Source organism: Antennarius striatus, chromosome 21 (assembly GCF_040054535.1).
Source record: "Antennarius striatus isolate MH-2024 chromosome 21, ASM4005453v1, whole genome shotgun sequence".
NCBI lineage: Eukaryota > Metazoa > Chordata > Actinopteri > Lophiiformes > Antennariidae > Antennarius > Antennarius striatus.
Window position 1 is genome coordinate 14,976,895 of NC_090796.1, and position 22,384 is coordinate 14,999,278.

Genomic DNA, 22,384 nt, shown 5'->3' on the forward strand with positions numbered 1-22,384 from the left:
AACAAAGAGCCAGAGGCACAAAAATGTGTCGGTCAGGGTAAAATGTTGAATTCCGGTGTGTTGCCTTGTTATATAAATTATAAAAATTAAGAGCAACTCATTTTTTTACTTTCGTAAAAATAGTGACTAAAAATAATTTTAAATTATCACTCCTGGTGATAGAGGTGTGTGGGTGTGTGTTTGTGTGAAAATCAACAGCAGTCCACTCGGAGTTCAAAACTTTATTATTCATTTGATGTTTTCAACATTTTCACTCATAATTCTAGAAAACTGGGGGTTGGGGGGTTGGGGTTGGGGGTTGGGGGCCCATTCCTCTGATTTTATACCATAACTGGTGCCTGAAAGCAGCTTCATGGATCTGATCACGTGACTGTTTGCAGCTGGGTTATATACTAGTGCAGGGTTCCGGACCCCCCCCATGTCTGGGTGGGGCGAGTTCAGATCCATCCTCAGGTGTTGCACAGGGGGGGGGGGTGCAGGCTGACCTAGACTAACATGCTAACGCTAGCATCGCCTCATGCACCACCACGTGTCCCTTTTCAGTAAGATGTACCGGCAGGGGGGTGGGGGTGGGGGGGGACGCGCCTGTGTGCCCGCGCCTGTGTGCCCGCGCCGGTGTAAACCTTTACAAATGTTTCACATATTTTCATCCACATTCTGTTAAACACACGGTGTTCTTTTTGCGACAAAACGGAGAACATCGATAACATGGTGAGCTACACATTCAAATCAAACAAAACAGAAACGGCTAAAAAGCTTCACAAACAGAGAGGGGGATGGGGATGGGGGGTTAAAGATGAGATGGGGAGGGGGTGGCCTTCATGTCCAGTCGAGGGTCCCAGGTTCACTTTGTGACGTTTTTGTTTTTTTTCTCACCACAAACTACAACAAATGAAAATTAAAAATGCAAACATTGAGAAGTTTTGAACGCAGCGAACAGTTTCTGCTGGTGGCGTCCTCCTGGGGGGTGGTGGTGGTGGTGGTGGTGGGTGGGGCAGAGGAGCTCCAGCATCTTTTATTGCTTGGTGTCTTTGTGTGTGGTGGCGGATAGAGGGTGAAGTGGGGGGGTTAATTCCAGTTCAGGTGACACTTTATATTCCCTTCTGAAGAGATCCACATCCCGTCGTCCTACATTCCTCTTGTGGACCGGATCCTTTTCCCCTTGGGGAGGGGGGGTTACCCGCTGCCACCTGGTCCGATGGGGGGGGGGGGGTGAGAGGAGGAAGCAGAAGCTGCATGCGGGAGCTCCCTGATCCGAGTGGAGGGGTCAGCACCGGAAAGAGTGTCCGACCGCTCAAGTTTATAACAGAAGAAGAAGTTTTAACGTCAGTAATAAATCCGATTGCCGATCACAGAAGCCCCTGACTGTTAGGCTGGTAGGAGGGGGGGGGGGGGGGCAGCAGCATTTCCTACAGACGCCACCACGACCCCACAGGTAATAAATAATGACGCAGGAGTGGGCGGGTCTTTCCTGCCAGGTGTGAAACAACAGAAGAAGAAGAAACGGCTGTGGTGGTGATGATGGTGATAGTGGTGATGGGGGGGGGTCCCTGTCAGTAAGGAGAGGATCCAGCCATGCGGCACTGTGGCAGGGTGAAAGCTGGATTATGTGTGTGTGTGTGTGTGTGTGTGTGTGTGTGTGTGTGTGTGTGTGTGTGTGTGTGTGTGTGTGTCTTCGTGGCCGTGTTACACAATGAGCGGTCCGTGGCGAGGGTGTTTGGGACTCTGGCCGTCCCTATGCTCCGCCCCTTGCTCCTCCAGGTTGATATTGCTGGTGGAGGTGTGGTGTGGGAGGGGCTCCAAAGCAGACCTGTAGCCCCCCAGGTACATCAGCCCTGAAGGAGAGCAGAAGAGGAGGATGGATGTGATGAAGAACCGGGGCTTAAGATGCAATTATTTCATTATTTATTTCACGAATATCTGAAAAAATATTCAATTTGTACAGAAATTTCCATGTTATGACTTCCTGTCCAGCATTAAATTTCCACCTTTTTTCCAGTGTTTATGGATCAGATTCTGGAGGTTCTCTTATGAGTCATGCTTTTTTATTTTTAATATTTTACCGGAACTGAAAAAAGAAAAGCGGGATCTGATGATAGATGGTGATTAAAAGTGATTTTATAAAAAAGCAGCGCTGAAAGCAAACGGCCGTCGGATCTAAAGCGTCTACTCCATACCTAGTCCTCAATGTGCACTGGGCACGACTCCTCATCTGTCCATCCCAAAGAAGGCGAGAGAAGGAAGAGAGGGGGGAGAGAGGAGGAGAGAGGTGGGAGGAAAAACGTCCAGGAAAAGACAGGTGTGAAGAATGACGGGGGTGGGAGGGGGGGGGGGAGAAACAGAGAGATAACAGAACACTTTTACGACACGGAAAGAGAAAACGTGTCACACCATCCACAGTTAGACCAAAGGGGTGACTGGAAGGAATGGGGGCGGGGGGGGGGTTAAGATGGGAGGGGGGAAGGATGCAGAGCTAAAGGGTAAGAAATGACTAAATTAAACATCCAAAACTTAAAGGTAAATCAAAGTTGACCCATCCAGCATTTGGACACAGGGGGGGGTTTAGGGGGAGGATAGGGGGGGGGGACACAGCATGCAGAACACCCCCCCACACGAAAACACACACCAGGGCTTCAGCAGTACGAGGAAGAGGAGGGAAAGCAAAGCGAAGAGAGAAGCGATGAAGCACAACCACACCACAGGGGAATGAAGAGAAGAGCTGCATGCTGGGAAATGATGCGACAAACCTACTGGAAAAAAAATCTAACCTGACGGATTAATTAAACCTAATTCTTGTTTCCTTTGCATTTGCATTTGCATGTTAGCATAGCAGGCTAATGTGCTAATGCTCCTATCCTACTCCCCCACCCCCCTCAAGCTCACGTCCAGTACTCGTCTCCCATTGGTCCACGATCCGGAGGGTGCCACTCACCAGCGAATCGGCTGTCGGGAGCTTGCTCATTATCCAGCCCCAATGAGGGCGTGTCACAGAGGGCGACGCCCTGATTGTTATTGGCCAACTCTGGACACCTGCTCCGCCCACCTGCAAGCGAGGGCAAAGGTCAAACAAGAGAAGCCAGGCACAGCATGGGAGGGGGGAGCGGAACAGGCGGGGTGAGGGTGGGGGTGGCAGAGTGGAGGGGGATGGGGGGGGGGGTCAGCCATGCTGGAAAGGAATTAATAAAATTATTTTTTTTCATTTTAAATTAAAAAGAAACTGATGGGAAAAAACACAATGACTGAAAATAATTTGAGGAAAAATCTAAATTAAGTTTTTACAGCATAGTTCTAGTTTATTGTTATAATAATAATAATAATAATAATTATTATTATTATTATTATTATTATTATTATTATTTTCATCATCATTGTCATCCTCAAATATCATCACTCCAGTAAAAAAAAAAAAAAGATGTAGATGAGCATCTGTTGGATTTGTTCTTATAGTTACCCTGAATTTAAAAGTAAAATCTCAAATAGTTCTGTAATTTTAACATCATTTATCATCATTTTGACATTTAATTTCAACATTTATTGAGATAATATATCATGCATGTCTCATTTAATCTACTTTGGCACCAGGTGCATTGAACTATTTGCAGACTTCGATGAGATTTAACGTCATCCGATCACAATCCTGCCTTTTCCAGCATGGCCAGATCAAACCACAGACATGTTGAATGTGTGCTTCACGCGTGCAGAAAGTGTGTGTGAGCTGATGGGGAGGAGCCTGCAGAGATGGCGACATAACAGAAGCTCGCCACAGAGAAACACACACACACAGGACGCTCAGAAGCCATGTGGTGGTGCAGCTGCACACACGTGTGCGTGCAAACATACATCTTGCGGTGCGTGTGCACATTCACAGCCTGTCAGGCGGGTCGGCCTGGCTCCTGGAGAACTGGAAGGTCATTCAGGAAAGATCCCAGCACACAGACAGGCACACATATGCAGATACGACCTTTGGCCTCAAACCCTTCTGTTCACCGACACACGTCACGCTTTCTTTAACACACCATCGCCCTTGTCTCACACACACTCACACACAAACACCAACATAAAGAAGTTACCACTTTGTGATGCAGCAGATACAATAATTCATAAAATGCACCATGCATAGAAAATGTAGATGAGAAACCTGGTCCTGTTGACACACACGAGCATGCAAGTGTTCACACACACGTATTTACATAGAGGTGCAAATCATGCAAATGCAAGCAGGCAGCCGTTTCAGAACCGCACAATTCCTGTTGTGACTGACAGGATGATCCGATCAGTTGGAATCAGCTGATATTAAATGCTAATTTCTTGACTAGTGGCCATAAAAGTCACCAATAATGAAACAGTTACTGTGAAAACAAGAGATACTGAAATACAAGGAGCTCAAACTGCCCGATTCAACATTTGATCGATGATTCTGTCTGAATATTAACCTAAATCTCATTCTCCTGTTTTATAATTTTTTTAAGTCGCTTTTGAACGAAAATAATAGATAATAAATACTGTATATAAATAAAACTATATCCGTTAAACTTGCAGAATTCTTTTTGGCCACTAGATGGCAGTACAAACAGTCAGCGCTGACGTCAGAGAGCTCCCCACCAGTGAGCTGAAGCCATCTAACCTTCCAGCCTAGAAATAGACTTTAACACATTGTGTGTGATCGGTATTCAGACATGGGCTACAATCAGATGACCTTTGAACCCTCAAAAAAAGACTAATTTTTAAAAAATTACACACACACACACACACACACATCATATGACATGTCATTTTCTCCAGTTCAGAACCTGCATTTTTGTAATTTCAGCCGTGCATTGTGAAAAGACCAGCGCCACCTAGAGGACAATATCCAACATGCATCTCTTTTATGTGGTTGTTACCCGGCCATGATTAAAAAGGATTTATGGTCAGAGACAATATATTAGATGAACCACACGGTCCATAATATATATTTAATATGAATAGTCTATATCATGGCTGAGAGCAACAAACGTAAAGGAAGCTGAGAGGTCAGGGGTGAAAGGTGAAGGATGATCGTCATAGTTACCTTTCCCATTAGATGGCGAGGAGCAGTCCTCTTCCGTGACATCATTTCCCTAGAAATAACAGAAAAAAAACCTTTGTAGAGGTTTCTAGACGTTAGATAATAACCCCAAAAGGTGAGTCACCTCTGAGTCCTGCTCCTCCATGTAGTTTTGGTCCTTCGGCTCCAGGGAGAACTCCTGAGTGAAGACACAGAAGACGAACCAATGAGGAGACGGCATATCCGTGATGTTTTAAACCCAGCTGCGCCTCCTTCCTCCCATCCCCTCCTCACCCCATCCTGTTGCGACGGTCCTCTGCTCTCCATGGGGGCGTCCCGGTTCTCCTCACGCTCCACGTCTCCCCTGTCGTCGCCCCCCCCGGGCTCGCCTTCGGCCCCGGCCAGGTAGGACCCTGACATGGAGGACATGGTGTCAGTGCTGATGTGGGAGTGCTGGGATTGGGACGAGGCCATGGACATCACTGACTGGGCCAGGCTGCTGCTCACTGGGTCTGACAGACAGACGGGAGACACACGTCACGCTTCCTGCTCGCCGTTTCAAGACATTTTACAACACGCGGCGACATTTTTTTTTTTTGGAAGCAGGACATCCGTGGATCGATCGCTTTCAGGCTCCTGGGGTGAGAATCCACGTGAGGAAACATCAAGGAGCGCCGCGGATGGGAGGCGCGTGACCTCCGACATAAACAAACTGGTCCTGAACCGACACCACCGCTCAATCGGACACCTCCCATTTATCCCCCCAAGGTTGAGAGGATGTGTCTGCGTACCTTCGGGGGAGGTGATGGTGGAAGAGAGCGGGGTTCCGGTGCAGGACGACTGGTCGATGGCTCCGGACGAGGACAGGGTCAGGTTCTCGCTGTCTGGAGTGGCTCCGTTCTGGAAAAACACCGGAAACAGTGAGAGACGAGCTCACGACATCACAAGATCCACCCCCCCGGGGTGGTGGGGGGACACGCCTCACGCCAATTCAAACGCACCTCCTGCTGCCCCGCTGCGAGTTTGTGGCGACACGCCTCCGACTCGCTGCAGGACTTCTCGTCCTCCTCCTCAGGAAGCACAGAGGAATTCTGGGAAAGTGACCTGAAATAGAAAAAGTAAAATTAAAACATTTTTTTAATGGTTTAGTTTCTGCCTGGATCCGTCGTTCTGAACTCACTTCGAGCCGCTCTTCTTCAGTTTGAGTCCCTGACTGGAGTTGGAGTGGTCTAGCGGGGAGAGGGAGCGGGCCGGCGCCGGGTGAGGCTCGCTGCTGTAGGGGGGCAGGGCGCCGGAGACGTGACTGGGGCCCGAGGTGAGCGGAGGAGGGGCCACGGAGGAGGCGTTCAAGGGCCCGTTCAGCGCCTCCAGCAGAGACACGGCCTCGTAGCCCGGGGGGATGTGCTCCGACGCCTGGAAGCGAGACGTGGGTGGTGGGGGAAAGCGGCGGTGAGTCGACTGGGAATGATGGGAGTTTGGACTTTGTGTGGTTTTGGGTCTCACCGAGTGCTCCTCCGAGTCCGACGTCTGCGACGTGATGACGGGGTTGAAGCTGCTAGGAGAGAGAGGGCTGAGCTTCTTCCTCATGGCTCGGATTTGAAGAAGAGCTCTGAAAGCTGAGGAAGACGTGAGCAGAATTTAAACGCTCCGGTAAACCAATCAAATCACGTTTAGAGGTCACGACACGGGAAAAAACGGGGTCCGTTTGTTGTAGACTAAACGTAAGATGTTTTTTTTTTTTAAAACATGTTGCTCACGCAGAAACTCACGCAGTCGGCAGATGGGGCAGCAGTTGGCCTGGTAACGCAGCGTGTCTGCGCAGGCGTTGCACAGACACAGGTGTCTGCACGGCAGGATGAGCGTGTCTCGCACGTCCGACAAACACACCACACACTCGGCGCTGTTGTCGCTGATCTCGTCATCCACAACCTGGAGACGAAACCAAAAAAAAAAAAAAAAGCCACACACTTTAAAGTCAGAACTTCTAAAATCAAAAGACGTTTGAGGCGCTCAAAGAGGAGCAGACGTCTGATCTTTACCTTTGATTCTTGACTGTTGTATTTGTTCTCGATGCCGTAGATCTCCTGCAGCAGATAACTGACGCCATCCACCTGGGGAGGAGGAACAGAGCGGAGGATAAAGGCGGTGCGTCTCATGGGGGAGGGGGTTTGTTAGGCGTGACGATCAAACGGGACGTAAATCATCTGTTTCACTAGAAAGCGTGAGGTAAAGACAAGTATTCACCACTTGTTTCTGCTTCAGAGGCTTCACGCAGTAGCTCCCGTCCATGTGCTGGAAAAGGAAGACACGGCTCGTCATCCATCACGGAAAATAAATAAACTTAAATATCCGTGTTCGGGGAGGAGGAAGTGGAGGCGGATCCCACGTCGGGGGTGTTTCTTACCTTTTCAAACGTGGCCAGCAGAATGTGAGAATGACCCAGGTGTTCTGCAACGACACCGGACGGTCAAACACGTTCTCGTGCAAAAAAATTAAAGCCCTGCCGCAACTCACCTTCGCCCTCGTCCACCACCGCCTGCACCACCATGGGGAAAACCTCTTTGTCCATATCGAACAGCAGCTGGTGGTGGTGGGGGGGGGGGAGGAAATGAGGAGGTGAAGAAGATCAGAGATGAAGATGCATCACCAGAGATCAGCTGAAGGACGTCCTTCTTACCTCCTCATCGGCCCACTCGCTGAGGTTGACGGTGTGGGAGGGCAGACAGAACTGCTGGCACACCCCCCTCTTGAAGTGGACCGTCTCGGACTGCAGAGAGCTGTCCTGGGGGAGGTAGCTGCAGACGGTGGGAGGGAGAGTTCCTTTTTTAGCTCATTTCTGATGAGTAAACTAAACTTTTTACTTTAATTTCCACCTTCAAATCCTGTTGCCTACATTACCCATAATGCACCAGAAGCCAACTTACACCGGAACTCCATTGTGAAACTCCTCCACAGCCTGGTAGTAGATGGTTACAGCCACCTGCGTGTCGGCGTCGAAGGTGAACTCGATGTTGTAGCACGATCTGTTCTTCGCCGCCGCCGCCGCCGCCTCGTCGCCCGGCAGCTTCAGGTCCTCGCTGCACCTACGGGTGACGAAGAGGAGGAAGAGGAGAGGAAGGAGAGGAGCTCCGGTCAGCAATAATCACACAGAATCAGATTTTATTTAATTACCAAGTGGATTTCTATATTTTAAACGTTTCTTTCCCTCTTTAACAAACAGGGATATTGTGTGATTGAATTTTCCTGACAGTTAAATTACATGTTGTTCTACGTTTGTTCTACATGATCGTGTTATTTTCATGTGTTTGAAGCAGCCCGACGTTCGGAAAAAAAACACAAAAAAAGAACACGCCTGATTTGACTGCGTCCCTGAAATGATCTGTTGTGGCCGCTCGCCTAAAAATAACTCCCCCCCTTTGGACACACAATTACACAGCAGTGATGATGAGGGGTTACATATTTGTTTAGGTGGATGAAGGTGCATACCGTACGAGCCGCAGCGTGTCCTTACGGATGTTTATAAGGCTTCGTAAGGTCTTTACTGGTTCCTGAGGTGGAGGGGCTGCGTATGGGAACTGAAAACAGAAGGAATTTATAGATGTAAAATATATCTTATGAGACTGAAGGGGGTAGCGGTGTTCGTGTTCCCTCCAACCGCCCTGACATTCCTCCCCACACCACAGAGGATTCTGGGTAACCCTGAACAGAAGATGTTATGTTCTGGTGGGTCAGCACCAATCAGATCTCTGCTGAGACCCAGAGAAAATAAAAGTCCGCTCGGATTGGGTTTCCAGGGACGAAGGTAGAAACTTTCCTGGGGAGGGAATAAAAGCGTTCGGGATCAGCAGGTAAAAAAAAGCTTCATTTTCATGTGATAAGAATTCACTTCCTGTTCCGTTTAGCAATAAAAACAACTTTAAGCCCCTGCTGTAAAACCGTGATGCTGCTGACGGGGCGTAAAGAGAGGATCACTGGAGGAGAAACATGCAGGATGTGGTCAGATACCCCCCCCCCATACATACACACACACACACACACACCGATCTGTGTGTTTGCGTGGTGGTGAACAGAATCATATTCAGGGTAATACACACATCTGGGCTCAGCGGGACGACGCCTGTAAACGACAGCAAAGCAAACACACAGATGCTGAAAAGAAGCATTCATGTTGGACTCAGAAAAAAAAAAATCACACACACTTAGACTGACGAAACCCGTCCTTTACCTGTCAGACACAGGTGGGTTTGAGTTGCTAAATCACACTTTCAAGAAGAATCCGAGGAAATAAAAACGCTCACGTATTCAAAAGGGTTCCATTTAATATTCACGCCAGATGCCAGCGTTGCTAATGGAAACCATCAAATATTATATAATAATAATAATAATCATAATCATAATATTAATAATAATGTTGGAGCTTCAGTCGCACGTAAAACAAAAGCTTTCAGCAGGATTATAAACGCCCACATAATCAGGGAAAAACGGCCGTCCTAATTTTAGCCTCCGTCTAGACAGAAGCAGCAGTTTGGTAGATTATCGCAGAGTCACATCAGCTCCACGTCGGCCGGGAATCGCCGTCTTTAATGACCTCTTGACCTCCAGATTGCAGCTCCTCTGCAATGACCTTGAAGGTCATTCTGAGGTCAAAGTTCTCCTCTGCTCGTGTGTTATTAAGAACAAGAGGAAGAAACAACAACGGTTGTGATGTGTGGGATACGCACCGCCACAGGTCTGGTCCCCAGGAAGTTGAGGTCTGTGTTCTCCCCGAACAGGTAACCCTCTGGATGGGTGGAGTCAAACTTCTCCCCCCCCATGATGAAGTGACTGGCGAAGTAACTCCCTGCAGAGACACTCAGCTTTAACATTTATGCACCAATCAGAGAAGGAATGACACTTCCCTGTTCGCTTAAAACTCATTTTTATTCCACATAACTGCACCAAACCTTTTCTTTTAGTGGCTTGAATAAAAAGAAACTGAAGTTTTTATTTTGTTTTGAGAGATTTTGAGCTCAAAAAGAGATTTTTTTTTTAGTTTCTAACTATATGACATCAAACAACTACGTTTCCCTTAAATTCATCCAAAGATAAAATTGAATCACTACAACAGACAAATAATCTACAACCGCTAATCCACAAAACCAATGATTATTTCAATGATTAATTATTTGCTATCAGTAATAGATTAAAGCTGAATCATTAACCCGAGTTGTTGTTGAACCGGACCGGTGAGAGCATTCCGTTCGGGTTGTTGTGTTGCTGGTCAGAATCTTGTTTTGGTCGGATGACATGGAGACTAATCAGACTTTCTGCCTCTAAATCACAGGCTGTGCTAATATCATAAGACCATAATGGTGGATTGGAGTCCTTAAATACATGTTGGACAGACCAGCCATTGACAGGCTGGTCGGCTTCATCTCCTTACAAGATTATTAAAGTTGGAGAAGAGGAAGGAGGCTGGATGGAGCCATTCAGAAAAATATTCCACACGACAAATCAGGAGTTTAAAAAGCCCAGATGACAGATCTGAGGCGAACAGATCGGCTTCACCACCAGAAACCAGAGCCAGGCGTCACTCGGGGATTTAAAATCATAAATCCACAGACAGCCTGTAACTAATTGAAATGAATGATGACGAGAAGAGTCAGAAATCAACAGCTTTCATCTGTTCCTTTGTAGATACAGCAAAATATGGCTTTAATGAATATGGGTTTAATGAACTCCAGTTTTATTTGAGGGATTTTAATTTGCTTTGTCTTTGCTAGCAATAAAATTTTTTTTTTTTAAAAACAATATGATTGTTTCTGCACAATGAGGTGTTTTTGAAGGAGCTGTTTGGATTACAGCTCATCCTTGGCAGGAAGATGAACGCAGCGCTGCAGTCATAAAATGTCCCACTGAGGAACAATAATAAAGTTCAAACTATAACCCGGTTTAGCGTGAAGTCCAAAGGACAGTCAGGTTGGACGCTCAAGAAGATAGAAGGGCCATATTCCTATATTTTCTATTTTACTATATTTCTTCCAAGGGGCAACGCCACATTTTTGTTGTTTTTAATTTCTGCAAGTGGGATTATTCAAAAATTTATGGATGGATTGTGGTGAAATTTCTTGGAGAGGTAGTTTATGGCCCAAGCAAAGTTTAAAGTAGGTGTATGGCTCCATTCATGGATAATACCAACAATGACTGGACAGAAATGATTCTCATGCTCCAGAAAGTGTAAATGAAAATGTTCTGGTTCCAAATTCAATGAAATCTTTATTAAAGCAGTGCTTTTTTTGCACATTTTCATCATCACTAATAGGACCCAGCTTCTGTTATGTGCTGAATACAACATAAAAAATGAATGATCTCTGCTGCTCGTGGTCATAATGGGCTTTATTCCCATCCTCTCGGGATCTATAGTGATTTATTTATTTAGTAGACAGATTGAGGCAGTCTGGTGGCGCAAATCCCCCCCCAATCTGCTAAAATATGCGCCAAAATAAGAGACAAATGCAAGCAGAAAATGAAAAATATGTGTTGTTGATGGTGCCAGACGTGCTGTTTCAAGAGATGATAAATTAACTCTTAATTATAAGGGGGTGATGTGGACAGAGAGGGTTCATTGGTCCTCCCTCCCGTCCCCACAGGTATCCCCACGAGAACCCCTGTGGGCCTGTCACACACACACACACACACACACACACACACACACACACACACACACACACACACACACACACACACACACACACACACACACACACACACACACACACACACACACACACACACACACACACACACACACACACACACACACACACACACACACACTATGATGATGGTTGTCATTAATTTGTATTCCTCCACCATAAATCACTTTATAGATGATCAGAAATCAGTATCGATAACCCCCAGCCTGTGTGGAGACTTACCAGATTTCGGTGGATAACGATACACCGAATTGGACGGAATGTCCACTTCTTCCACGCCTATGTTTTGTCTGCTGGTTAAAGCTCCCATTTCCAGTCACATAAAGACCACACGGGTAAACGGACATAACACTCCGGGTTCGCTTTATGCGCCGCGTCTCCCTTTATTCCATATCATTTAATCCGGCCGGCCTGTCCATTCCCGTCGGGATCCAATCCCCAACCGTGAACGCACCGTCGTGGGGGGGGGGGGTGGATTAGTAGTTGTTTTCTGGCCGCTTATCCCTCCGTGGTCAAACAGTGCAGCCCGTTTTTGAGTCAGAAACAGCCGTTCAAATCACAGATATGCGCTCTCCCGGTGCGCCTCAAACGCGCAACCGAGCCAAGCCGAAATCTCCGTGTCGAACTCAGGACGTCGACATCCCCGGCCCGCTGGGTGTTGATCGTGTATCCCGGTGCTGTTCGTTGCTGGATACTGTCAAAGAGGTCTGTGGCTCCACATGACGTCACTCAGACACAAATCCGGGCTGGTTTTTGCGCAGTCCTCCTCTCTCCAGCAGAGTGACCTTCCTACGCCAAATGGGCGAGTGGCGTTGACTGCAGTGCAGACAGTACGGTTTTACAGCATTACCCTCAGGAAATGCTCAGGAATTTAGCGTAAAATGAGGAAAACTATATACAGTATGTATAATAATTATTAAAAAAATAAGATGAATCCTTTTTTGCGCAACAAGTAGGTTTATTGAAATAAATGGTGAGTTTTACAAACGACTCACAATGCAGATCAGAAATTTCACAGTTTAAAAAAAAGATGAGGAGTTTCATGTAATGCTTAAATCCTTTGATTTTAAGATGTTTAAAAGAACAAAAGACGAATAGCGGTTCAGGGTTGCGCCTATAACAACTCCCCGCCGACAGGCGGCAGTATGATTATTGACAAGGAAGAGAAAGAGACAGACAGCCAATCAAAAGAGGGTATAGGAGGGTAGCCAATCAGGTGTGGCTAATGGATCAACCAATCCTGTGAGGCCAGCGGGTGCGCAGCTAAAGGCGAAAGGGAAACGGTGTTGCCGCCATTTTACGTGGAAGCAGCGCGGAGTGAACTTGTCTGTTTTTGTTGGAAGCAAGTACTAAAAGTAATTAAATCTTCACTTGGAGACTCTTTAATTAACGGTAATAATTTAATTTCACGACAGAACCTGCTGGTTTACGTCTTAACTGTCCGGCTTTGTTGCTAGACGACAATGAGCTGCTACGGAAGGCCGCCGCCAGACGTGGAGGGGATGACCTCCCTGAAAGTGGACAACCTCACTTACCGAACTTCGCCGGAGACTTTACGTCGAGTCTTCGATAAGTACGGTCATGTGGGTGATGTCTATATTCCACGGGATAGGTACTCAAAAGAGAGCCGTGGGTTCGCGTTCGTGCGGTTCATCGACAAGCGCGACGCGGAGGACGCCATGGACGCTATGGACGGCGCCCTGCTCGACGGGCGGGAGCTGCGAGTGCAGATGGCCCGCTACGGACGACCCCCAGACTCCATGTACAGCCGTAGGGGAGGAGCACCGCAACGCAGATACGGGGGATATGGACGCAAAAGCAGGAGGTAGGACTCAGGATGGGGGGGGGGTGACGCTTTGATATCTGGACGTGTGTTAGCTAGCTCTACGGAATTAGCATGTTAGCTACCATGTAGCAACACCAGCTAGCCGAGGCTAACCGGAACCTGGCTGTTTTTATCAGTTACTGCACGAAAATAAACCTAATTTTAATATTTTATGATTTTGAACCCCAGTTGCAGTTATTATTACAGGGCATTTATGAGCGGGTTTCGATGGTAGTTCTTAACTGTTTTAATCGGTTGCATTTGTCAGTTTCCGGTTCAATGCGTTTCCTGTTTCCGTCATTGCAGCCGATCCGCCAGTCCTCGCCGCCGCAGACGAAGCCGCAGCCGCTCCAGGAGCAGGAGCCGGTCCCGATCCAGGAGCCGCCATCGCTACAGCCGTTCCAGGTCCCGTTCCTACTCCAGGTCGAGGTCTAAGTCCAAATCCAAGTCCAGAACACCCAGGCGGAGCAAGTCCAAGTCTCGCTCCAGGTCTCGGTCCCGATCCAAGTCCAAGTCTAGGAGCCGTACCCCTCCATCCCACAGGGGGTCCAAATCCAGGTCCAGATCCAAATCCAAGAGTAGGCCGAAATCACCGGAGGACAACGGAGCCGAGTGTTAACCCAAATCAACACGAGATAATGGTATTCAAGGGGGGGAGTGGATCACACAATTATTCTGCTGTCGTTGTGTTAACTTACAATCATTTTGAACAGAAGCAACAAATTTTGTAGAATCTGGAATATTGTTAGAAATTGAAATAACAGTGGGACTGAACCTACAGCCCTAGTCCTCTGTGCTTTAGCCTTAGCTGTATCTTCAGCTAATCTAAAGCACAACAGGCAACAGTAGACCTGGGTTGATGGACCTGTATCATATTCCAAAATGGAGGCATCAATCATATGGGGAGGGACATGGGATGCTTCACCAAAAAAAACGTTCACCTAAATGTGGAATTCTTTCCTCCAAGCTGCGGAGTCCTGTTTGCAAAGGGAGGAGAAGGAGATGGGGGTGTGGCAGTGTGATAGCAGTTAGTGTGTGACCCGCCCATGTGACCTGCCTGTTGCTGAGAGTGATGGCAGTTGCTAAGGAGCAGGTCGTCATGGCGGTGGTTCGGGCTGTCAGTTGGTGTATGAGGTGGTGTGGTGAGGTACGTTGACGGGGGTCACGGGCAGATGCGCTGAGCTCTGTTCCACCTGTGGTGTCCCCTGCCTCTCACAAAGGGAACGGACCCCAAGGTTTGTTTTTCTCATATGCCCGAGTGTAAGAGAATGTTAGTTAGTATGTTTTCAGGGGGGGTTGTTAGAATTGTAATTATACATAGTGTCAGCCAAGATCAGATCACATTTAAAATAGTGTCAGGAGTTTAACCGTGCTTCCTGTTTGGCTCTGGGTAACTCGACCTTGTCTTTCTTTGCAGATATGAGGATTGATTCTTTGCTGAGGACGTCAGGAAGAGTCAAACTGAGCGGCTGGAAATCAGTTACCACTGAATGCAGACTGAAAGGTTATTGGAGTTTGGTCTAAAATGTTAAGTGTTTTATTTCACGTAATTTGCCTAAATCATTCATGTAACGTGATCATTTATAAAGTTTGAGCATATTGAAAGGGATTCAACAGTTTTTGGGCCTTTTTTGTTTTCTTAATGATTTTTGTTCTTTCGATTAAAGCTGTCCTTGTTTATAAATTCTTTTTTCTGAACAAACGTAAATTTATTCTCATATAAATCCCTTGTTTGAAAACTATTTCTAGATGGATATGGAAGTTTAATTTGTAGAGTTGTTGGTAAAAGTGTGTCTTGAGTGATGTTGACTTGATAATTGACATACCTTTCTTACTGGAGCAAAGGCTTCCTGTACATTTAAGTATCGCTGTGCCACTTAATTTGTGACCTACTAGTCCAGCAGTAGCATTGTATGTCAAATCTTTTTCTTTCTTTTTTTTTGTTTCCTGTCTAGCTTTGAGTTGTTTCCCATGACTCTAACCCTCTTTCTTGTGTATCTTTTGTGCACTAGGCGCAGTTGTGTAGCAGTTGAGTAATGCTGGTTAGCTGTTAAGGTGCGGTGCAGTGCGGTGGTGACATGGTGTGGCGTGTTGCGGTGCTGAGTGCCCGGCGCTGTTCCGGGGCTCGACCCTCCGCTGCCGTTTGCCGGTTTGTAAGCTCACAGGTGTGGCAGATCAACCATCCTCTCCTGTCTAGTGACCTCCTTCCTTTCATGTGCTATAAAAAAAAATTCTCTCCCTGCTTTATTCTCTTGACTTCTTCTGCTTTCCTTCCCTTTCTCTGTGGCTTATCCACTGTTCATTATAGTTCTGCTGGCTTTCTGAAATTGGGTCCAGTGTGACTCCCTAGTGAAGGGTTCAAAGGGCAGTCCAGGCTGCTCCATGAATACATGTGTTCCATTCCTCTGTCAAACTCAGCTGTCATTTAATTTCTTCAGGTGAATGCCAATAAAGATCTTTGTCGTAAATAAAAGAAATGCGTCGTGTGTCTGCTTGATGTGAAACCATCACTTCATTTGTCATCTTTTATTTGGTATTAAACATATATAATGAGCTCCAGCAGCAGGTAAGGAACCAGGTGAGACCTCTTCTGGTTCTGATCCAGCAGAAAGTGGAACTATAAATGTGTAAAAATGCCTTTAAAACCGATTAAAATACATGAAGTCCCTTCATAACGGCGCATTTTAGCTCAACAGACCACTTCCGTGTCTGTAGGGAGGCGGGGCATCTTCAGGTGGGTCCAGTTCCTCCTAGTTCTAGCCCCGCCCCCTTAACGCCAGGCTCCTCCCTCTCGGTCTGCACCGGCATCTCACCGCTGAGGGGATTAACGGGACAGTCGGTCACGTGACGGCTTCACCTCATCTCCCTAGCGCAGCGGGAGGGGGCGGGGCCACGGTATGTGACGTCACACGCGTGGCTATCCCGCTGCCCGGCGCTCGTTAGCGTTGATGTTCGGTGCGGATTACTCCCAGCATGTGAGGACGGACTGCCGGACCGACAGGAGCCACTCGATCCCGGTTGTCGGCCATGGATCTCACGTTCGTCCTGTCCGCCGCCATCTTCACGCTGCTCGCCCTGGTGGTCGCCACCTCGCTGCTCAACGGCTATTCGTCCACGCAGGACGGGGCTGCAAATTCCGGGTCCACGCCGGGTGGAGACGAATCCACGCCGAAGCTGAACGGATGTTTCCCGGAGCAGAAGGAGGAGAAGGCCGAGGACGACTGGTGTGAGATCAGCGGGAGCTCCCACGACCACTGGGATGTGGTGAAATCCGTGCAGTCGGTAAAATTGTCCGTCACGGAGGTCGAGGTGTTTGTGAGTTTGGTGTGACGTCATTATCTCTTAATCTGTTTTACACGGAGACACTTCACGTCCACAGCAGCAGGAAGAACACAGAACCGAGAAGTACGGTGGTGGGATTAAATCTGAGTGGGATGTGATGGAATTAAGAATTAAAATTAAGGAACTTCCAGGTGGTTATGGGCTTTAGAATTTATATTTACAGCACAAACATGAAGACAAGACAAAGATTAATAAAATAAATCTCGTCTAGCAGGTGGTTGTTGGTTCTAATCTAAATTAAAGCGTCTCTGAACAGAAACAGTGTTTGTCCTGGAGAAGCAGAAGCGACGGATCGTCTTCATCATCACACATTAATGATTTAAATCTGCTCAAACTGATGCTCCTCACCTGAACCTGACTCTCTGACAGGAAGAACACCCCCACCCTACATCAGGAGAACCGGCCCCCCCGTTAGAGCTCTCCTCTTCCGCCTCCAAGAGTTTAGAGGTAGACTCGTCGTCGACGAGGGGTCGTAGGTCGTACATCGGGCTCTCTGACAAGGAGCTCCTAAAGTTTGCTTTCTGTCACCCCCAGACTGAAGGAGCAGCAGAGAGCCCAGAGATCCAGGGTGAGCCCCTCAACCCACCCAAGACCCCGTTAGTGTTTGTTGCTTTTAAGTTTTGGTTCTGATCAGATTTATTTGTGTAACCTCAGACAAAGTGGAATCAAACGAAACAAACTCCTTGAAGTACGTCCCCGGAAAGGCGCGATCCCATCACCTGGAGATGATGATGTCCACAGAGGAGCTGGAGGAAGAGCAGAGGTCAGTGAAAACGAAGTGAAACCACACAGGAGGGTTTTTCTACAGTCTGGCAACCCAAAACCCCCAAAATCAAACAAACTTATTAACAAAAACAGGATTTAAAAGGTGAAAATGTGTTCTTCTATTCACTCTTAGATGAAGCTCCCTCCTCTTCTTCCTCCTCCTAATCTTCCTCACGTGTTTGTTCGCCGCCGTCGGCCACATTTAGCCGCCGCCGGCCGTCCTGTTCGGGCCAGATTGAGGCTCTGCCAGGGGTTAGATAAAGGATGAATGACACCAGACAGACATAAACACCTTAAACGTCGGTCGCCTTCTGGGTGGAGGGAGGTGGGAGTGGATTGTGGGGGTGGGGGGTGGGGTAAAGGTGTGCTTGAGCACAGGTGAGCTTTTAACATCCTCAGCGCTTTATCCTCCGGCGGTTTCTCATCAGACGTGTGATTCTAAGGCGACCGAAGGTGAAGGTGTTGATTGTCATCACCTCTTTAAAAGGGTGTTAGTTAATCCTTGGTGGGACACTCAAAACCTTCTCCACTTTATTTGTGTCTCATTATTTCCTCGTCACATGAAAACCCTTGAGTTTGTCCGTCTGCTTTTAAAGGATTATTTTACTGTTTTGACCCATGTGTGTTTTCGTCTTCTGATTGCTTGTCCTGATCTGTCACTTTAATACGAAGCTAACAGCAACAAGCCAGTTAGCTTAGCTCAACATTAAACTCGGAAAAGTGGGGAGAGAGCTAGCCTAGCCTGGTAATCATTAACGCCATTTATTTTGTTTGTTCCATCCATGTTGTAGAAGCAAACGTATTTTACGAGGCTTTACTCGATGACTGATTGTTGGCTCGGACCGGCGTCTTCCAGGTGTCTCCCATGGTTGCCTAGCAACAGCTCAGAAATTGAGATGAATGTCAGATCACCTATCCACTGTCACTATATATATATTTATTTATGTGAACACACAATGATCTTTATAGATTGGCATTTTGAAAAAATGAAATGAAAGCGCCGGACATTTAACACAATCAATAATTAATAATTTCTTTTCTGTAATAGGTTTAGACCCAATCAGCACAACGCAAACCTCCAGTTTTCGTATTGATCACAGGCTATCGTTTAATAAAAACACAATTTTTAGATCTTGTAAACGTTTTACTTTTAACTCCTTGAATTTTTCTATCTTCACATGTTGTGCGTTTCCTCCCAGGGTGCAACGGGAGCAGCTGGCCGCCATCTTCCAGCTGCTGCAGGACAACAAGGAGACGTTTGGGGATCTGTCGGAGGGAGACATGGAGGAGCAGCTCAGACTCTATTCCATCTGAGACGGACCAGCCATACTTTGTTGTGTTGTTCTGAAGGATTGTGGTCCACAGTGGAGGCTAACCCACACGAGGACACTCTGCAGCCCTTCTAGCAAATCAGAAGCCAAAGGGAGGAGATTTTAGTTTTTTACTGTCATTAAAGAAGGAAATGTGTTTCGACTTTATCGTCTGACTTTTTTTTTTTTTAATTTCAATGGTCTCTTCAATGAATCTTCAGCAGGTACAAATCCAGTGAATTATTTTCCATAACTTCTCTGTTGTGCAATAAAAACCACATTGTGTTCCACAGACGAGGTGTGTGTGTGTGTCCTGATTAGTTGTGTGTTTGCATTCGCGAAGCCCTGCCCAAAATATTTCTGCTGTGGGTTTTTAGAAACTCGTAGAAGCGACACGTATGTTATTTCATTCCGTTCCGCAGGGATGCAGCTGAAAACCTCCAGGATTTTCTCTGTTCTGGTTGTGATCTCCGTTTCCACGGTTTCTCTATTGTTATGTTGGGAATATTTATCAAGCATCAGGTGAGCTGTGAGTCGAAGCTTTAGTAACAGCTTCTCAAGTGTCGCATTGGTTCATCTTGTTTTGCTTGTTGGTTAAATTTCCAGCTGGATTATCTCAGGAAAAATCAGACACAAATTTGAAGGTAGTGAGAAAAAAGGAACCTGGATTCGACGACCTGCTCAGAAATCCAGAACAGAATCTTCCGAAACGAACCAGAATGAGACTCCCATGCCTGTCCTCTCTCCGGAATCCTTCGCCAGGCTTCCTGTGTGGGATTTTGAGGACGTCTATAACCTGGATGCCCCACCCAGACACACTGTAAGCAAGTTAGGACAGGACAAGACATGATGGAGACACACCCAGTCTGCACACATGGGTTCTGTTTGCTGGATTATTTCAGATTATCATCCTTTAATCAACTGATTCTCTGCTTTAAATGAAGTGTTAATTTAATTCATGTTTGCAGACATGCATCCAATCCCTGCAGACGTCTGACGCTGAAGGATTCAGGGAGGCGTTCCTCCCCAGCATACGTCTGTTCCTGCACAGGGACAACATCAACATGAGCGAGTGGAACCGACTGTCACATTTCAACAATCCTTTTGGATTCATGGGCTACAGGTACGACGGTAGGTGTCGCTGGGAAGTCGGCCATTTTTCTCCACGGAAAGCCAGGATGGCCAAATTTCACAAAATGTCTAGAAAATATTGTTCTGCTCATTATTTGTTTGTTTCAGATGTGATGGCATCTGTGATGTTGATTCCAAAGCCCGATGATCCACTCCTTCCTCCAAAGCCCGGCGGGGAGCAGTGCGTCCGGTGTGCCGTCGTCGGCACCGCCGGGATTCTCAACGGGTCTAAGATGGGGAAAGAAATCGATGCTCATGATCACGTTTTCCGGTAAGAAGAAGAGAACAAGCTTTTTTTATCGTATAGGGAGCAGCTTTCCAAACAATCTGACAGGCAAGTTGTGGAAGTGATTTGACCCAACTGCCCACTGTTTTTGTGGCAGGATGAACGGAGCGGTTACCAACGGTTACGAGGAGGATGTGGGAAGCAGAACGTCGGTGTACGTCCACACCGCCCACTCCATCGTCACGTCACAGCGTTTGCTCCAGACGTACGGACACAAAACGGTCCCAAACGACGAGGTACCCCAACAGAACCCCACAATCGTGACGTCATAACGGTTCACACGACGTCATCCTTACCCCCCTCCCTCCGGCAGGGCATCAGGTACGTGTTGATCCCCGAGGGGAGGAGGGACTTCAACTGGATCCAGGCTCTTCTGAAGGGAGAACAAGTTTCTGCTGGTCCTCATCACAAGGAATGGTGAATGCACTCACATGATGATGTCACACCGACAAGACGACACGGGCCAACGTTTAGCTCGTCGTCTCCCATTATCTCCACTGATGTCTGGGTTTGACCCCTGACCCCAGGCCCAGGTTATACTACGGAGGGCAGTTCAAAAAGAGTCGCTTCTATGTCCTGCACCAGGACTTCCTCAGATACGTGAGGAACAGGTCAGCTCCCACAAGGCATCCCGGTTATTTCCGATTACAGTTATTCCTCATGGCTTTATGTGATGCTATTTCCTGCCTACAGGTTCTTAACATCCGCTCTACTTAACTCGACGTACTGGTCGTATTTCAGGCCCACAAACGGGGCGTTCACTGTCTTCCTCGCTCTGCACACGTGTGATACGGTAAACTCACGTTGAAGTCATGAACCTTTCAGGAACTTTTTATTGGTGTGATTTATTCTTCATCCTTGTTCTCAGGTGAGCACGTATGGATTCATGACCGACGACTACAAGAAATACCCCAACTACTATTTTGAGAAGAATAAAACTGAGGTGGTTTTCTACATCAGCCACGACTTACTGCTGGAGAAGAACATGTGGAAAAAACTGCACCACAGCAACATTATTAGACTTTATCAAAGAAAAGAGACAAAGGAGTGAATCAGCTCCACTGGAAATTTGCGGAATTTTCTCAGAGAACGTAGGAGATGAACTATAGAATGTATTCCACAGCTGCAGAGGTTAATACTGACAGTATCCTACTCATCAATTAGCAAAAAATATCTTATTTAAATTTTTATGTGACACTGGTATGACAAAAAATATCTCAAATAGTAATTTCAATGAGGACAATGATAAATATGAAAACATGAATTCAAATATCCATATGTTGTGTTATTTTCCTGTTTTTCTGTAGATATCCAAAGTAAACGAACGTAAATGAGAGAGAAAGAGAGATGGGGGGGTTCCATTCCAAAAGTAAAGAAATAATAATTTTTTAAAAATCAAATCGACGGGCCTTGACACCGCTGATGTTTTTTTAAATTTTTTATTTTCTTTATGTTAGATAGATAGATAGATAGATAGATAGATAGATAGATAGATAGATAGATAGATAGATAGATAGATAGATAGATAGATAGATAGATAGATAGATAGATAGATAGATAGATAGATACTTTATTAATCCCAGAGGAAATTGCATATATCCACTGCTCAGGCATTACATAACAAATAATACTGGATAAACACCAGGAGAAAAGGAAACACTGACATCACAGGACATACCACAAGACATACATTACACTAACAGACAGGCACATGCAGCACTAACAGGACTTATATACTAAACTATAACTAAAATATAAACAGGATAAAATTTAAAAATATTACAGTATTAAAATATAAACAGTATAAAATAAAATCTAAACAGTATAAAATTGAATTAAAATATAAAACAGTATAAAAAATAAATATATAAATAAATTATATATATATATATATATATATATATATATATATATATATGTGTGTGTGTGTGTGTGTGTATGTGTGTATATATATATATATATATATATATATATATATATATATATATATATATATATATATAT

General features: G+C 46.2%; 4 protein-coding genes across 19 annotated transcripts; 3 read left to right on the forward strand and 1 right to left on the reverse strand.

Annotated features, from left to right (window-relative positions):
- Nucleotides 1–278: 278 nt before the first annotated feature.
- Nucleotides 279–12,522, reverse strand: rnf157 (ring finger protein 157). The gene is made up of 19 exons (XM_068305857.1): nucleotides 11,944–12,522; nucleotides 9,748–9,866; nucleotides 8,513–8,601; nucleotides 7,951–8,109; nucleotides 7,704–7,821; nucleotides 7,541–7,607; nucleotides 7,431–7,474; nucleotides 7,271–7,318; nucleotides 7,066–7,137; nucleotides 6,796–6,955; nucleotides 6,530–6,642; nucleotides 6,207–6,439; nucleotides 6,028–6,130; nucleotides 5,818–5,926; nucleotides 5,321–5,538; nucleotides 5,172–5,225; nucleotides 5,051–5,099; nucleotides 2,933–3,043; nucleotides 279–1,835 (listed from the first exon to the last, which is right to left on the reverse strand). The coding sequence occupies exons 1-19, from the start codon at nucleotides 12,029–12,031 to the stop codon at nucleotides 1,687–1,689; spliced, it is 2,103 nt and encodes a 700-aa protein (XP_068161958.1). The 5' UTR covers nucleotides 12,032–12,522; the 3' UTR covers nucleotides 279–1,686.
- A 468-nt stretch (nucleotides 12,523–12,990) lies between these two features.
- On the forward strand, nucleotides 12,991–16,017 carry srsf2a (serine and arginine rich splicing factor 2a). Of its 13 annotated transcripts, none has more exons than XR_011034079.1 (5): nucleotides 12,992–13,546; nucleotides 13,853–14,187; nucleotides 14,514–14,781; nucleotides 14,964–15,073; nucleotides 15,559–16,017. XR_011034079.1 is itself a non-coding variant. In XM_068305882.1 (3 exons), the coding sequence occupies exons 1-2, from the start codon at nucleotides 13,185–13,187 to the stop codon at nucleotides 14,163–14,165; spliced, it is 675 nt and encodes a 224-aa protein (XP_068161983.1). In that variant the 5' UTR covers nucleotides 12,991–13,184; the 3' UTR covers nucleotides 14,166–14,187; nucleotides 14,964–16,017. The 13 variants fall into 13 exon arrangements, 3 of the variants coding, with proteins under 3 accessions (XP_068161983.1, XP_068161982.1, XP_068161981.1); XR_011034078.1 differs by having other exon boundaries at nucleotides 14,964–15,050; XR_011034081.1 differs by having other exon boundaries at nucleotides 14,514–14,693.
- Nucleotides 16,018–16,288: 271 nt separating this feature from the next.
- Nucleotides 16,289–19,257, forward strand: mxra7 (matrix-remodelling associated 7). Of its 4 annotated transcripts, none has more exons than XM_068306282.1 (5): nucleotides 16,296–16,861; nucleotides 17,258–17,335; nucleotides 17,423–17,456; nucleotides 17,543–17,651; nucleotides 18,853–19,257. In XM_068306282.1, the coding sequence occupies exons 1-5, from the start codon at nucleotides 16,574–16,576 to the stop codon at nucleotides 18,965–18,967; spliced, it is 624 nt and encodes a 207-aa protein (XP_068162383.1). In that variant the 5' UTR covers nucleotides 16,296–16,573; the 3' UTR covers nucleotides 18,968–19,257. The 4 variants fall into 4 exon arrangements, with proteins under 4 accessions (XP_068162381.1, XP_068162383.1, XP_068162382.1 ...); XM_068306283.1 differs by having other exon boundaries at nucleotides 16,319–16,828; XM_068306280.1 differs by having other exon boundaries at nucleotides 16,289–16,861; nucleotides 17,258–17,456.
- Nucleotides 19,258–19,358: 101 nt separating this feature from the next.
- On the forward strand, nucleotides 19,359–21,614 carry st6galnac1.1 (ST6 (alpha-N-acetyl-neuraminyl-2,3-beta-galactosyl-1,3)-N-acetylgalactosaminide alpha-2,6-sialyltransferase 1, tandem duplicate 1). Its single transcript, XM_068306279.1, has 9 exons — nucleotides 19,359–19,485; nucleotides 19,570–19,783; nucleotides 19,932–20,094; nucleotides 20,203–20,365; nucleotides 20,478–20,616; nucleotides 20,694–20,797; nucleotides 20,908–20,991; nucleotides 21,074–21,173; nucleotides 21,249–21,614. The coding sequence occupies exons 1-9, from the start codon at nucleotides 19,388–19,390 to the stop codon at nucleotides 21,429–21,431; spliced, it is 1,248 nt and encodes a 415-aa protein (XP_068162380.1). The 5' UTR covers nucleotides 19,359–19,387; the 3' UTR covers nucleotides 21,432–21,614.
- The last annotated feature ends 770 nt before the right edge of the window (nucleotides 21,615–22,384 follow it).